The following is a 12,045-nucleotide window of genomic DNA, read 5'->3' on the forward strand; positions in this document are numbered from 1 at the left end:
TTGACGAAGTTATTAAAAAACAAGTAAGAAAGCTACAGTCGAGTGTACTCGACTGTGAGATACCCGCTACCCATTTTGAATAAAAGCAATATATTTTGCGGTATTATTCTCAAAATATACCAAATATACTGCAAAAATACTAAAAATATCCAAACGGTATATGTGGTATATCGATATAGTACCGCATTCAAAATATACCATAGACGGCACAATATACCAGATTGTCAGCCAAAGCAACTAAGAGCCCTAGTAAGTAGGCGTTTTTGCCCATACAAAAGAATTTCTTTAATAACTTCGACAATTTTTACCTGATCGCAACCAAATTTTCAGGAATCATAACTTATATAGTAGTTATCATATACACCAAAATTAGTAACTCTAGCTTTAAAATTACGCTTGTTATTCGATTTTGATTTGCAGGGGCGGAAGTGGGCGTGGCAAAAATTTGAAACAAACTTGATCTGCGTGCAAACATAACAAATGCTGTCGAAAAAAAATTAAAGCTCTATCTCTTATAGTCTCTGAGATCTAGGTGTTCATACGGACAGACGGACAGACGGACAGACGGACGGACGGACAGACGGACATGGCTATATCGTCTCGGCTGTTGACGCTGATCAAGAATATATATACTTTATAGGGTCGGAGATGCCTCCTTCTACCTGTTACATACATTTCCTGCCGGCACAAAGTTATAATACCCTTCTACCCTATGGGTAGCGGGTATAAATACTTTTGAATGGGCAAAAAGGTCTACATACTAGGCATCTTAGTTGTTTTGAAATGTGGTTTATTTTACTAGTATTTTTGTATATTGATATATTTGTAATATTTTGCTTTTATTCAAAATGCGTAGCGGGTATCTCACAGTCGAGCACCCTCGGCTGTAGCTTTCTTACTTGTTTGTTTCGTTTTTTTTGTGAGGTGTGAGATGCTACCTTCTACTTGTTAGATACACACAAAAAAGGTATCGTGTATAAACAAATTAACCAGATTAATTACAAAAAGTTTCAGCTGAAAAATTGATGACAATTTTAAAATTTATTTTGTAAAACATTTTTAATTTGTTATGTCAACGCGTAGAAAATAATGTGTTTCTATTTGTTTTGCTTAAAATGTAGTATTATAAATTCTATGGATTGCGTTCTCATTAAAATAGCACATACAAATACATATTTATGTTATACCCATAAATAAATGTAGATATGGTACAGTTGCAGGTACTGATACTTACTAAGCACACATAAGACAAACATATGTGTGCGGGTGTGATCGGTGTTAAAGCTTAAGAATTAATATCATCTAGTTAATGCAGTCCCAGCGGCAGCTGTTTAGCCATGTTCAACATAGCACATTTTCAAAGTTTGCTGCTGTTGTTTGAATTCTATTCTCGCTCTCCAAATGGAGCACCTGCATCTCAGTTAATACTACTTAAGTGTCGTGGCAGAACTTCTTTGTGACAATAGATTTGCTTTTAATCCTCTGTCTTTGGATTAATCATTTCATCAATACTGGCAGCAGCGCCAGCGATGAGCGCCAGAATGGCGAAGATGCCAAGCAGAATGTTCTTGATCAGCTTCCATTTGCCCCAGCCAAGACGATCAGGCCACAGATAAACGGTCTCCACAAAGCTGGGCACAAAAATGCCGAGCAGCGAGAAGAAGACGGCGCCGACCAAACTAATGAATGGTTCCAGATTGGGAATGCCAGCTGCGACGCCACCACTGACAAGGATAATGCCGGTACGCAACAGAATTTGGGTGATGTTGTGATTCTCAGGCTTGAATTTGTGTTGAATCTTGCGCCACAGAACCTCATTAGGTCTAAGAGAGAGATGAAAAGTAAACGCAGTATAAATTTAAATTGTTGATGAGAAAACAACTGATGGATACAGCAAAGTATGTCCTCAAACGAAAAGAAATTAAAAGAAACAATAGACATGTTAACCCCCTTGCTTTTCTTAAGTCGCGTTGTGAGTGATCGAGGAATTTAAAAAGTGGCCGTTAAGTGCAATAATGTAAAATGAACTTACACGTAGAACTGCAGACCGTAGGTGAAGAGAATGGCAACCGCCATCAACAGCTTGGCACAATCTGCGAGCCAGTCTCCTTCGGGAAGATTGAGTGTAATGCTGCCTCGCACCTCATCGCCGAATCTCACCTAGAAACCAAAATCTCGATTGGCATCAAAACAATAGGATAACAAGCAATTACTTACATATCCAAAGAATCCAATGACAGCGTACAAAAGGACGACAGTGATCATGGCAGTATTGAGCACACCGGGGCAACCAAGGAACTGCTGGGGCTTCTTCATTGAGTTCTCGACAGGCATAACTGCACCAATACCCTCCATAGCAAAGATCACCGTGGCGAAGAAGAGCGGAATGTGCGCAGCTGGCGCGATCAGTGGCTTATCAGAGTAGACCAGAGGCTCATCGAACATGTAGTACAGTGTGATGGCAAAGGTGACCACAATAAACACGTTGGCCATGAACGAGAAGGGAACCAGCCACTTGAGGCTTCTGATCTGACCGATGAACAGGCAGGGTATCACAGTCATTGCGATGTAGATGCGCACATCCCATTTGAGTCCGACGTCATAGTTGATGACATCGTGGAATGAGGTTGCTATGAAGACCATGTACACACAGGCGGCAGCATAGTAGGTTGCCATCAAGCTAATATCCACAAATTGCCTGTGAATAGATTAGATAATGCGTTAGAATCTAATGTCAATCAATCACAAATAAATTATTGCGTTCCTATTGGGGGTCGGATAAAAAAATTCTTGTCACGATGTGTGGAAAGTTTTTTAGATTCTATGGATGTAAAAGTTTCAATGGATAGATCATCATTATGTTGATAAGAGAGGATTATCAAAAAAAGTAAAAAGTATGGTTAGATTATCAAAAAGTTGATAAGCGTACGTTCGGCTTTCTAAAATGGAAGTAACAGATTAAAAACCATTCAAATGGCGAATTAATGGATTTATGTCAACAAACTTCAATAAACTCATAAATTCTTTGCGATTAGAAATACATGTTCTTTGACCAGGAAGTTTGCTTAAGCTCACTTAAGCTCCTCTCTTCAAATCAGTTATTTAATCTAATGGAACAATTATGAAATAAAAAGTATTTTAAATAATAGGATATTAATGTGAATTTAAGCTTAAATTGCAATTATCAAATGTCCGAACAAAAGGAAATGAACATTCATATGCTAATTGATATGCCCCGCACCCCTTGAACATTGAGTTAGTACTTACTTGGCAAAATTTGAATAGCGGCGGATTCCTTTAGGTCCATACTCGAAGACCTTTTCAGCAGTTTCGGCAAAACCCAATGAAGGTACTTTGGCATCTTTGCAAATGTTGTGGGATGTTCTCACCTACAAAAAAAATCGAGTCGGGAAATTAGCATATTTTCTCATATGTCTGCTATGTCACTTTTTCATTTTTTGCATTGATGTTCTTGAGTGCGCTGTTTACTTTCATTTAGTAATTGCTCATATACACGTAAGTACTTAGTACCCGATTATCAGACATCGATCGAGATTACTTTGTCAACTGTCTGGCATTGCGGAACATGGACTTGACTACGTAATAAGTACGTCTCACTAGGCAACTCTTTCTGATAACACCTAACATTGAGTGCATGAACATAACATATGTTATATCTGTAACTATAAATATACGTAGCATAAGTAATCGCTGCCATTACTCTGCTTAATCCGTAAGTGAGTCGGCTGAAATTTAAGCCATAAATCAACGACTAAAGTGCTTCCATATTTATAATAAATATAGAAATGCTTGAAAACGAGAATAATTTATAATGCCAGCTTTTATGGAGTCTGAAAGACTTGCAGTTTCTAGGAAAAAACTTTGGAGAACAGCAAGCAGATCGGTCATAAATACAGACATACTGTTTGTTGTACCAATTAAAACTTCAGACAGCATTTAGAAACAAATGCGCTTTGCTCACGTTTTAAGACTTTATGGTGCCCTTATCAAGGCCTTTGGGTCTGCACTTGCCGATTGCTTACAAATGCTTACACGATTTTGCATTGAAATCGGAAATGAGTGTCTGCGGCTACTAAGTAAACCTCAAAAATCCCCATACGATTAATTTATGTCAATAGCAGTGTCAGGTGCTAAAAAACCACTTACCAAAATGTGAACACAGTGGGTGCAAAGAAAGCCCACGATCAGGGTCATTACAGAGCCAAAGACCAGACCAGCATTATGGAAGGCCATAGGCATGGCCAGAATTCCAGTGCCCAGAGAACTCTTAAGCAAATGCGCCAAAGCGCCGCCAGAGCTGGAGCCATTAGGATCACGATTGTCAAAGGGGTTGTAGTCCGCATTCTCCAGTTGATCCTTTTCCGTTAAATTGGCCCTGCAAGTAAGGAAATCATTCTTTAATTTTATCTAAACCATAATCAGTGCAACTGTTAAACTTACTTGGAATTGAAGTCATTCAAGGATCCGACAGAACTGGTGTAAGCTGGTGGCTGGGATTGCGTTGATGCCGGTTCCGAGTCCGGCGTATACGCCTTGTTATCGGTCATCTGCAGTTCAAGAAAGTGAATTGTTTAGACATGGGTGTTGAATTTTTTGCATTTTTCATGGGACTTGTGAGAGATTTTAGTTGCCATGGCTAATCCACTCGTGCGATTGGCGAGACGCATGCCAGCATTATCTTATCGAGGCAATTTTGAAGTGCCCAGCTTTACTATAATATTACACCCAGTTGGGCCAGTTTCCCTATAACTATACGATCGTTATCGCCACGGTCCGGCTAACAACAACAAGCCAACTGACTGTTTGGACTGCATTCATAAATTTTATTTAATGTTTACGGTTCGATGAGTGTAATTCCGATATTGAAGTCATAAACCCCACACAGAATTCGCAGTCTAAAATAACCGTGGGGTATAAATATATGCTATGTATGAATTGGTCGCCCGATATCCGAGTGCATACGGATTTTTCATGGCCACATGGTCAAAGATTCAAAATGTTTCCAATCTAACATAATTTTGGGGATACACGTCATTTTCTATTTGATTAGTTAATCGCTTGAAAGTATTATTTATGGGACCCCTCGAGTGGTATATAGAATTGTTATATTTTATTTATACAGGCGGTTAACTTAATTATTGGGTTATCCACACTTCTTACATTTGCGGACATTCTAAACCTGATTAGATTTTAGTCGCACTTAGGTTCACGTGGTTTCTTTATTAGATTAAATTATCATTAGTCAAGGTCCTAAAGTCATAAAATTCTCAGGAAATAATAAAAACAATGTAAAATGCTTATCAGAAATGGAAAGTGGTAAACTCGAGCACGTATTCGTTGTGATTGCGAAAAAAAATTCAATGAACAACATCGCTGCATGCAGTAAATAACATTTATTTTTCTAAGTATTTATGAATACACAGAAATTCCATCCACTTCACACTTTATAGTGTCATCAGTGTTTTTTAAAATTATTGTCTATTTTACCAGAGTTATGGCAACAACAGTGTTGAAACAATACTTTTTACAATATGAGTAATTCTCTGGAGGAACTTGTCGCGTGTGATTTTATTTAAACTGAAACTATTTATTTAACAAAATAAGTAAACGTTTTTCCTATAGCTCAGGATTAGCACTATATTTAGAGCTAAGATTGATTTTAGGAACTTTTTCTGTTTTATGACATAATATAAAAATTATACAAATTTTTTGGTCATATGAATCATCTTACAACAGAAAAATATTTTCAAAATCATTCTTACCTATATTTAAAGTGCTAATCAAAGCTAAAAGTTTCATCTTTACACAAAATAAAAAAATGTTTTGATATATGTTTTTTTTACATCAGATAGTGTCGCACGCGACATTTTCCAAACATATGTGATAAGCTATACTAATCCGTTAAAAGTGTTAAGTGTATTACATTTTCAGTAAGTTTTAAAAAAAGTTTAACACGAACATGAAAGCAATTTTTTTCTTAAGAAAATTGATGTGTTGTGTCTGCATTTAATATACATATACAATTTTACTTAATTTTATTTATTTTATCCCTTCATGTACCGTTATTATCTATGAGATTGTCTACCCTAATGCTTACATTTGTGAAGAAATTAGATTATATGTGCCAACCATTTTAAAATTAAACATTTTAAAATAAATAATCATACAAAAAATAATCATACGATTAAAAAATTGACCTTTGAAATTTCTGATCGAATTACTCAAAAGTAACCAAATACTAAGTAAAAATAATAATTAATTTGAACAAATTTAAATATTATAATTTATTTTAATAAATAAACCTCATACAATAACTAATTCAAACAAATTACGTTCAGAGAAATGCAATTAGTTTTAATTTAAAAGTAAACAAATTAAAATGCGGCTATTTGACAGTTAATTGAACGGATTCAAGGAATTTCTTTTGTTTCAAACGAATCATTTAAATTGTAATCATTTGTATAATTCAATTTGTATAATTAATACAAAAGCGAGTTTAATAAATTCGAATTAACCTGAACTGAATCATCTTGCGACATTATTGACCTTGATTTATACACTTCAATTGTAGTATTACTTTTCATTGAGAAAAACATTCTTAATTGGCTAATCGAGTTAACTTACGTTTCAACCAAGATGATTTAACGATCGAGAGGAAGTTTTTATTGGTCGAACCGAACGCGTCCTCAGGCCAAGAGCAACTGAAATATTGGTCGGCGCCACTGACACGAATGAGGCTCGAAGACGAGAAATGGTGTCGGCCAAGTGATAAGACTGCTAAAGGCAAATGCCAAGCAGTTGTAATTAATAAAGCAAGAAGCACAAACAACAAGCAGCATTTTGAAATACTCGTTATAAATACTCAAAGCTACTTTTAAAATCAATTATAACACTACTGATAACTGATAACCAAATGATAAGCGGTTATTGGCAACGCCCCTAAGCCGAAGTGCAGAACTGATTTATGTAGTGATCGCCAAGATGTCAATATATATGTTTTGTATATATTATATGAATTGTTTATTTTTGAATAATTGGCAGTATATGTTTTATTTGACTAATATGCGATTAACAAATTCGACGATTGTTATTATGTGTTGTTAACTGATTAGATTGGTCGTGGTCGTGGTCGTGGCCCAAGTGTCAGGCGATTGCAGATAAAGTTGTCGCAAGTATAAGATATATAATTGATACATTAGAGTGTAAAACTCAGACTGGACGACATTGACACCCTTTATAATTATTAGTTTTGGCTGTAAAAGACAATAATAATTATTGGTATCTATCAGTCTTCAATTCCAATCGATGGGGGTTACCTAATTATTGGGAATTATGCCCCAATCTTTACGGCCCACAATTCAAACGTAATCGTAATTTATGAAATCATGACTGCCATTTAGTCGATACTGTATTTTTTATTATTTTTACTGAGTTTCTGGGCAGCCAGCGATTGTGATTACACTCGTCGATTTATACGATCGTTCCTATCACGCGTACGACATTGCTGGCGAATCACAACGAGCATTTGATTAGTTGTCTATATCATATCACTGTCCACATATATAGATGTATTATTTATGCTCATTAGCACTTAATTGGTAACGTGATTGGACACATAATTTAATTAAAAGTTTGCCCAAAGTGCGTCATTAGTTTATGATTATGCTAATATTCGAAAATCAGTAACAGCTTTTGGCTGGTATTTCGCGATACTTGTTAACCAACCAACAGGATATACTTAAGACTTGTTAATGGAGTGGTAATTGGCGGAACAATCGCCATAAATTGAGAAAAGATTTATACAATGAAAAAAGTTAACGCTTTTAATTTTATTGTGCAATAAGATGACGTTTTTACTAAATTACAACTGCAAGTGGATCAAATTAGGGATTAAACTGTAGTTTTCCGATTATATAAAGAGACGCAGTAAATGAATTATAATTTTTTGAATTATTTAAGCTCTAGACGTGTTTCTGTATTTCTAAGGCATACAAAGCAAGTTCGGGGTTAAAGTTTGAAAGAGTTGGTAATTTATTTTCCCCTTAAATTATATTTTAGAATCCTCGTTTATATATCATATAAAATTTCAAATATATACTCATCTTCAATACGGAACTGTTTTATCTGATTTATTACATTGTCAAGCACAAAAGTCGAGGTTCATTTCCCTCTGTCTTTTACATTCCATCCTTTCCTTTTCTCCATAAACCTGATCCCTTCGCTTCCTTTCCCTGCATTATGTAAAAAAAAAACAACCTTCATTAAATCAGCTTAATACCCATTCATTACTTTCGACTACACTTGACTCGTGAGTTATGAATACAATTAAGTTGAGCACCATTTTTTCTTCCTTTTCGCTTACCTACACATTAAGATCTTAGGCAACGCCCTACTATATAAGTGGGTCCCGTTAAATGTTAATTGCTAAGTGAATTTCAATTAAGAGCTGTCGAACATATGAAGTTTTGGGTCAATGCATTGCATTATAGCCAAATTAAGTAAAATAAAATAAAACCAGCTTTTTGTTTCGCTTCTTTGCGAAGATCTTCAACATTTCTTGTTTGGGTTTTTGCTTGTTTCGTTTTCATCTTTTTTGTAACTTGATTAATTCACGTGATTGCAACTGTTGTCTACTGCATATGAAAGGAGCGGATCATTAACGCAATTCGTCAATTCTCGAGTGTCATTCGACGACTTCGTCTCTGCTCTTGATGGGGACAGGTTCACTTTCGATATGCAAAAATTGATTGACGCATGCGTCGCATACATAATGAGGGATCTGGCGTAATATTGAACTTGCTTATGCCATTATATCTCATTATCATTGAATTGAGGATAGCCTTGTTGCACTCTCATTATGTAAGATCGCTGAGAACATTCAGATTAATTGGGTTTATTGCGCCCTTTAGATGGCATTTCAAAGCTAAGTAGCTGTCAGATAAAGCTAAGTCAATAATCGTTTACGATACCAAAGGAACTTGTTGACGCCTCTTATCTACATATTTCAAGCATTAGAGGCCACTGACTTGCGTTTCGAATTTGTTAAAAAAAAATAAACTGCACTTAATATTATTTGTTTCATACGATTATCGTGATTGGTTTCTCACAAGGCATTAATGAAAAATAATTAATGAATTAATTCATCACGAACGAAAATATTTTGGAAATTTTCTTGTCAATAAAAAATACGTCCTTTGTATTCTCGATATATTTCATATTAATAGATTTATAGCATATTACACGAATTTGAACATAATTTTTCTATTTTTACACCAATTGGAATAAATTACATATGTATAGTATGTATGAAGATTGAAGTGGGAACTTTTCCTATTGATTTGTTGACAACACATTTGACTTACACAATATATAATTATTTTTGTAGTTTTTTTTTACAGTGCAATCACTGTATTTAATTACTGCGTTACCTTTCCCATTTAGACTAATCATGTACATCTGTTTCTAATTTATTAGAAGTTTAGCAAGCTATTTTCAAATTTAAACATCACTCTGAGAATTGCAACGCTTGTAAGAATTGGTTTTAAGATCTTTTCGTAATTACCTCTGAAAACTGTTTGTTAATTTGAATAAATATTCAATTTATTTATTTTTTTTTCACAATGTTTGGCTTTATTTGATCATGCGTTGACCAATTTGTTTGATCTTAACATTGACACAATTTGATTTTTGGCACCTGTTCGTTAATTATCACCAACAAATCGCACGGACTAAAACCGCCAAAATCGCGCGCGCGGATTGCAAGTAAACAAAAGAACTTACAGCAATTAGTAATAAATATTAATGATCATATGGCAATTGCTTAAACGATGTGGCATGTGTGTTTAAATAACTGTTGCTTTGTCACTTAATAGTGGCCCGAGGATTTGAATTTATTTTGAGAAACGCGCGCGATTCCTTTATGCTTTGTTGTTTGTTGTTAACTCTCTGGCGATCACTTAGTGACTGATATTAAGCCAATGTTTGTGCTTGAATTTGTGCTTGTCCGTCTACGACAGCGGCTGCTGCCAACGACAGCAGCAAACTGCGAAGCCCGGCTATAAAATACACTCACAAGCACACCTGTCTGATGAAAGACAAGGGGACAAATCGGAGCGGGCAATTAGCGCAACTGACAATAAACACCAGCGTGACGCAGGTGGGGCGAAGTCGGCCTCTCTCTCTCGCCATGTACTTGTGTATTTGAGCATGTCTCTCTGTGCTTTCTATATCAACTGAATTTTAGGCCTATTTTGCCAGACAAGTCTGCCAATGGTTCCATTGCTCATACGCGGTGTTGTCGCTACTCAAAGCAGGGTGGCCAAGCAAAAAATGCAGTGACAGGCACACCAACACAAAAAAAGTAATAGCTACTTATAGCAATTAAGATAAACTACACAGGCGGACTATATTTATATATATTTGTTCATAAAACAGAGTATTGAAATTATAACTGATAAGTGGCGTCTTGAATTAAGTAAACCACATAACAAAGTTACCTTATCTATGCGTAGTAACAATGTACTTAACAAAAATAAAAAGTCATTTAGTTACTAAAAATATCAAATTGTGAAAATAATAAGACTCTTCTAGTTAGATTGATGACGAAATCCTTTGACCAATACATTTCTTTTTTGATTAAATTATAATCTGCAAAATGTTTTTAAATAAATAAAAATAATCCAAGTGATAGAAGTAAACAAAAAGAAGTTAAAAATAAATAAAACCAAAAAATTTAATTATTGAATTATTATTTTTTTTTATTGGCAAATAGTGTTCTTGAATTATGATTGCTTAGTTAGTTTTAAATGTCATAATGAAAAGAGCTAATTAAAAAATCAAATATTCTTTAAGTCAATTCAAAAATGAGCACCCTGTATACCTAAGAGACATTGTGTCTACCATCAGCACCATGATCATAACGATCATCATGATCGAATGCTGTTGCTTTTTCACTATTAATCCAATTTGGTGAACTGCAAAGAGCGGAGAGGCAAGCGAATCGGCTTTGGAGTGCATTGAACATTGCATCTTAAGAATTTGTCAGCCACCTTAAGCAGCTGGTTGTGCTGGTGTTTGTGGCAGTGTATGTGATTGTGAATGTGAATGGGGTTGGGTGGTTCCCTGCCAAGGCACCGGCCAACAATCAAGAGTACTTTAACATAGCAATTACTTAGTGCGTGTACATTTTTGTTGTTGTCGCTGATGTTGCACTCGCCTTGAGGCGTCTCTTTAACTCAGATCATGGAGTTTTGTGATTAACTTGTTTCAAGCAGTCAATTGTTTTTTTTTTTTGCTATTACTTTAGCTGTTGTTGCACTCGATTGCTCGATTTTGTTGTCTGTCCATAAATATTGATCGTTTAAAGTGTGGTTGCCTTTATTTATCATTCAGTGGGGCAGTGGAAAATTTATCCACACTAATTGAAATGCAATTTTCACGTGCTGCGCATTTTCAAATTTATTCGAGTTCAGTTTAGTTTAGCACAGTTTAATGAATGCCTGAAATCATGTCGCCTATCTATCGTTGATTCATGTCACTCAGTTTTAAATATTTAATGTAAGCGAGTAATTACAATGAAATTATAGAAAACACAAAAGAGATTTCTAAACTCAATTTCAATGAAAAAAAAACACGAAAATTGTTAAATCTAAAACTGACGCAATCGCACAAATTGATTTCTTGTTAATTTGTTACTTGATGTTTCTTTAATTAGTGCTATGAAAGATAATGTTCTATACAAGTTTCAAATGAAATGCGCAACAAATGACGTATACGCATTGTTAAACCCTTTGAACAATGTCATTCATGCTTTCGTCGCTGAAGAATGCAATGCCACGAGATATGTGTATCTGGAAAATGCCATCAAAAGGGCACTTTTTATCAGACAGGTCAAGTGCTGCGATATTGACCAAGATATCAAGGATAATGTTTATAAATCAAATGAAAGCGACCAATATACATACATATATCGATTAAGGGTGTTTGTTTTATCAATAAAATCGCATCGGAAGTCGTGACTGGATT

General features: G+C 35.2%; 1 protein-coding gene across 2 annotated transcripts; it reads right to left on the reverse strand.

Annotated features, from left to right (window-relative positions):
• Positions 1-1,040: 1,040 nt before the first annotated feature.
• Positions 1,041-9,991, reverse strand: LOC117568935 (proton-coupled amino acid transporter-like protein CG1139). Of its 2 annotated transcripts, none has more exons than XM_034249861.2 (7): positions 9,584-9,991; positions 4,462-4,568; positions 4,168-4,396; positions 3,268-3,389; positions 2,218-2,698; positions 2,033-2,160; positions 1,041-1,823 (listed from the first exon to the last, which is right to left on the reverse strand). In XM_034249861.2, the coding sequence occupies exons 2-7, from the start codon at positions 4,566-4,568 to the stop codon at positions 1,475-1,477; spliced, it is 1,416 nt and encodes a 471-aa protein (XP_034105752.1). In that variant the 5' UTR covers positions 9,584-9,991; the 3' UTR covers positions 1,041-1,474. The 2 variants fall into 2 exon arrangements, with proteins under 2 accessions (XP_034105752.1, XP_034105751.1); XM_034249860.2 differs by lacking the exon at positions 9,584-9,991 and adding an exon at positions 6,646-6,766.
• Positions 9,992-12,045: the final 2,054 nt, after the last annotated feature.

This window comes from Drosophila albomicans, chromosome 3 (genome assembly GCF_009650485.2).
Source record: "Drosophila albomicans strain 15112-1751.03 chromosome 3, ASM965048v2, whole genome shotgun sequence".
NCBI classification, from domain to species: Eukaryota; Metazoa; Arthropoda; class Insecta; order Diptera; family Drosophilidae; genus Drosophila; species Drosophila albomicans.

Coding starts and splice junctions, on each gene's coding strand:
- LOC117568935 (XM_034249861.2), bottom strand. CDS start 4,568: ATGACCGATAACAAGGCGTATACGCCGGACTCGGAACCGGCATCAACG. Junction 4,397..4,461: donor TTGAATGACTTCAATTCCAA/GTAAGTTTAACA, acceptor CCTTACTTGCAG/GGCCAATTTAACGGAAAAGG. Junction 2,161..2,217: donor TCATTGGATTCTTTGGATAT/GTAAGTAATTGC, acceptor TTTGGTTTCTAG/GTGAGATTCGGCGATGAGGT.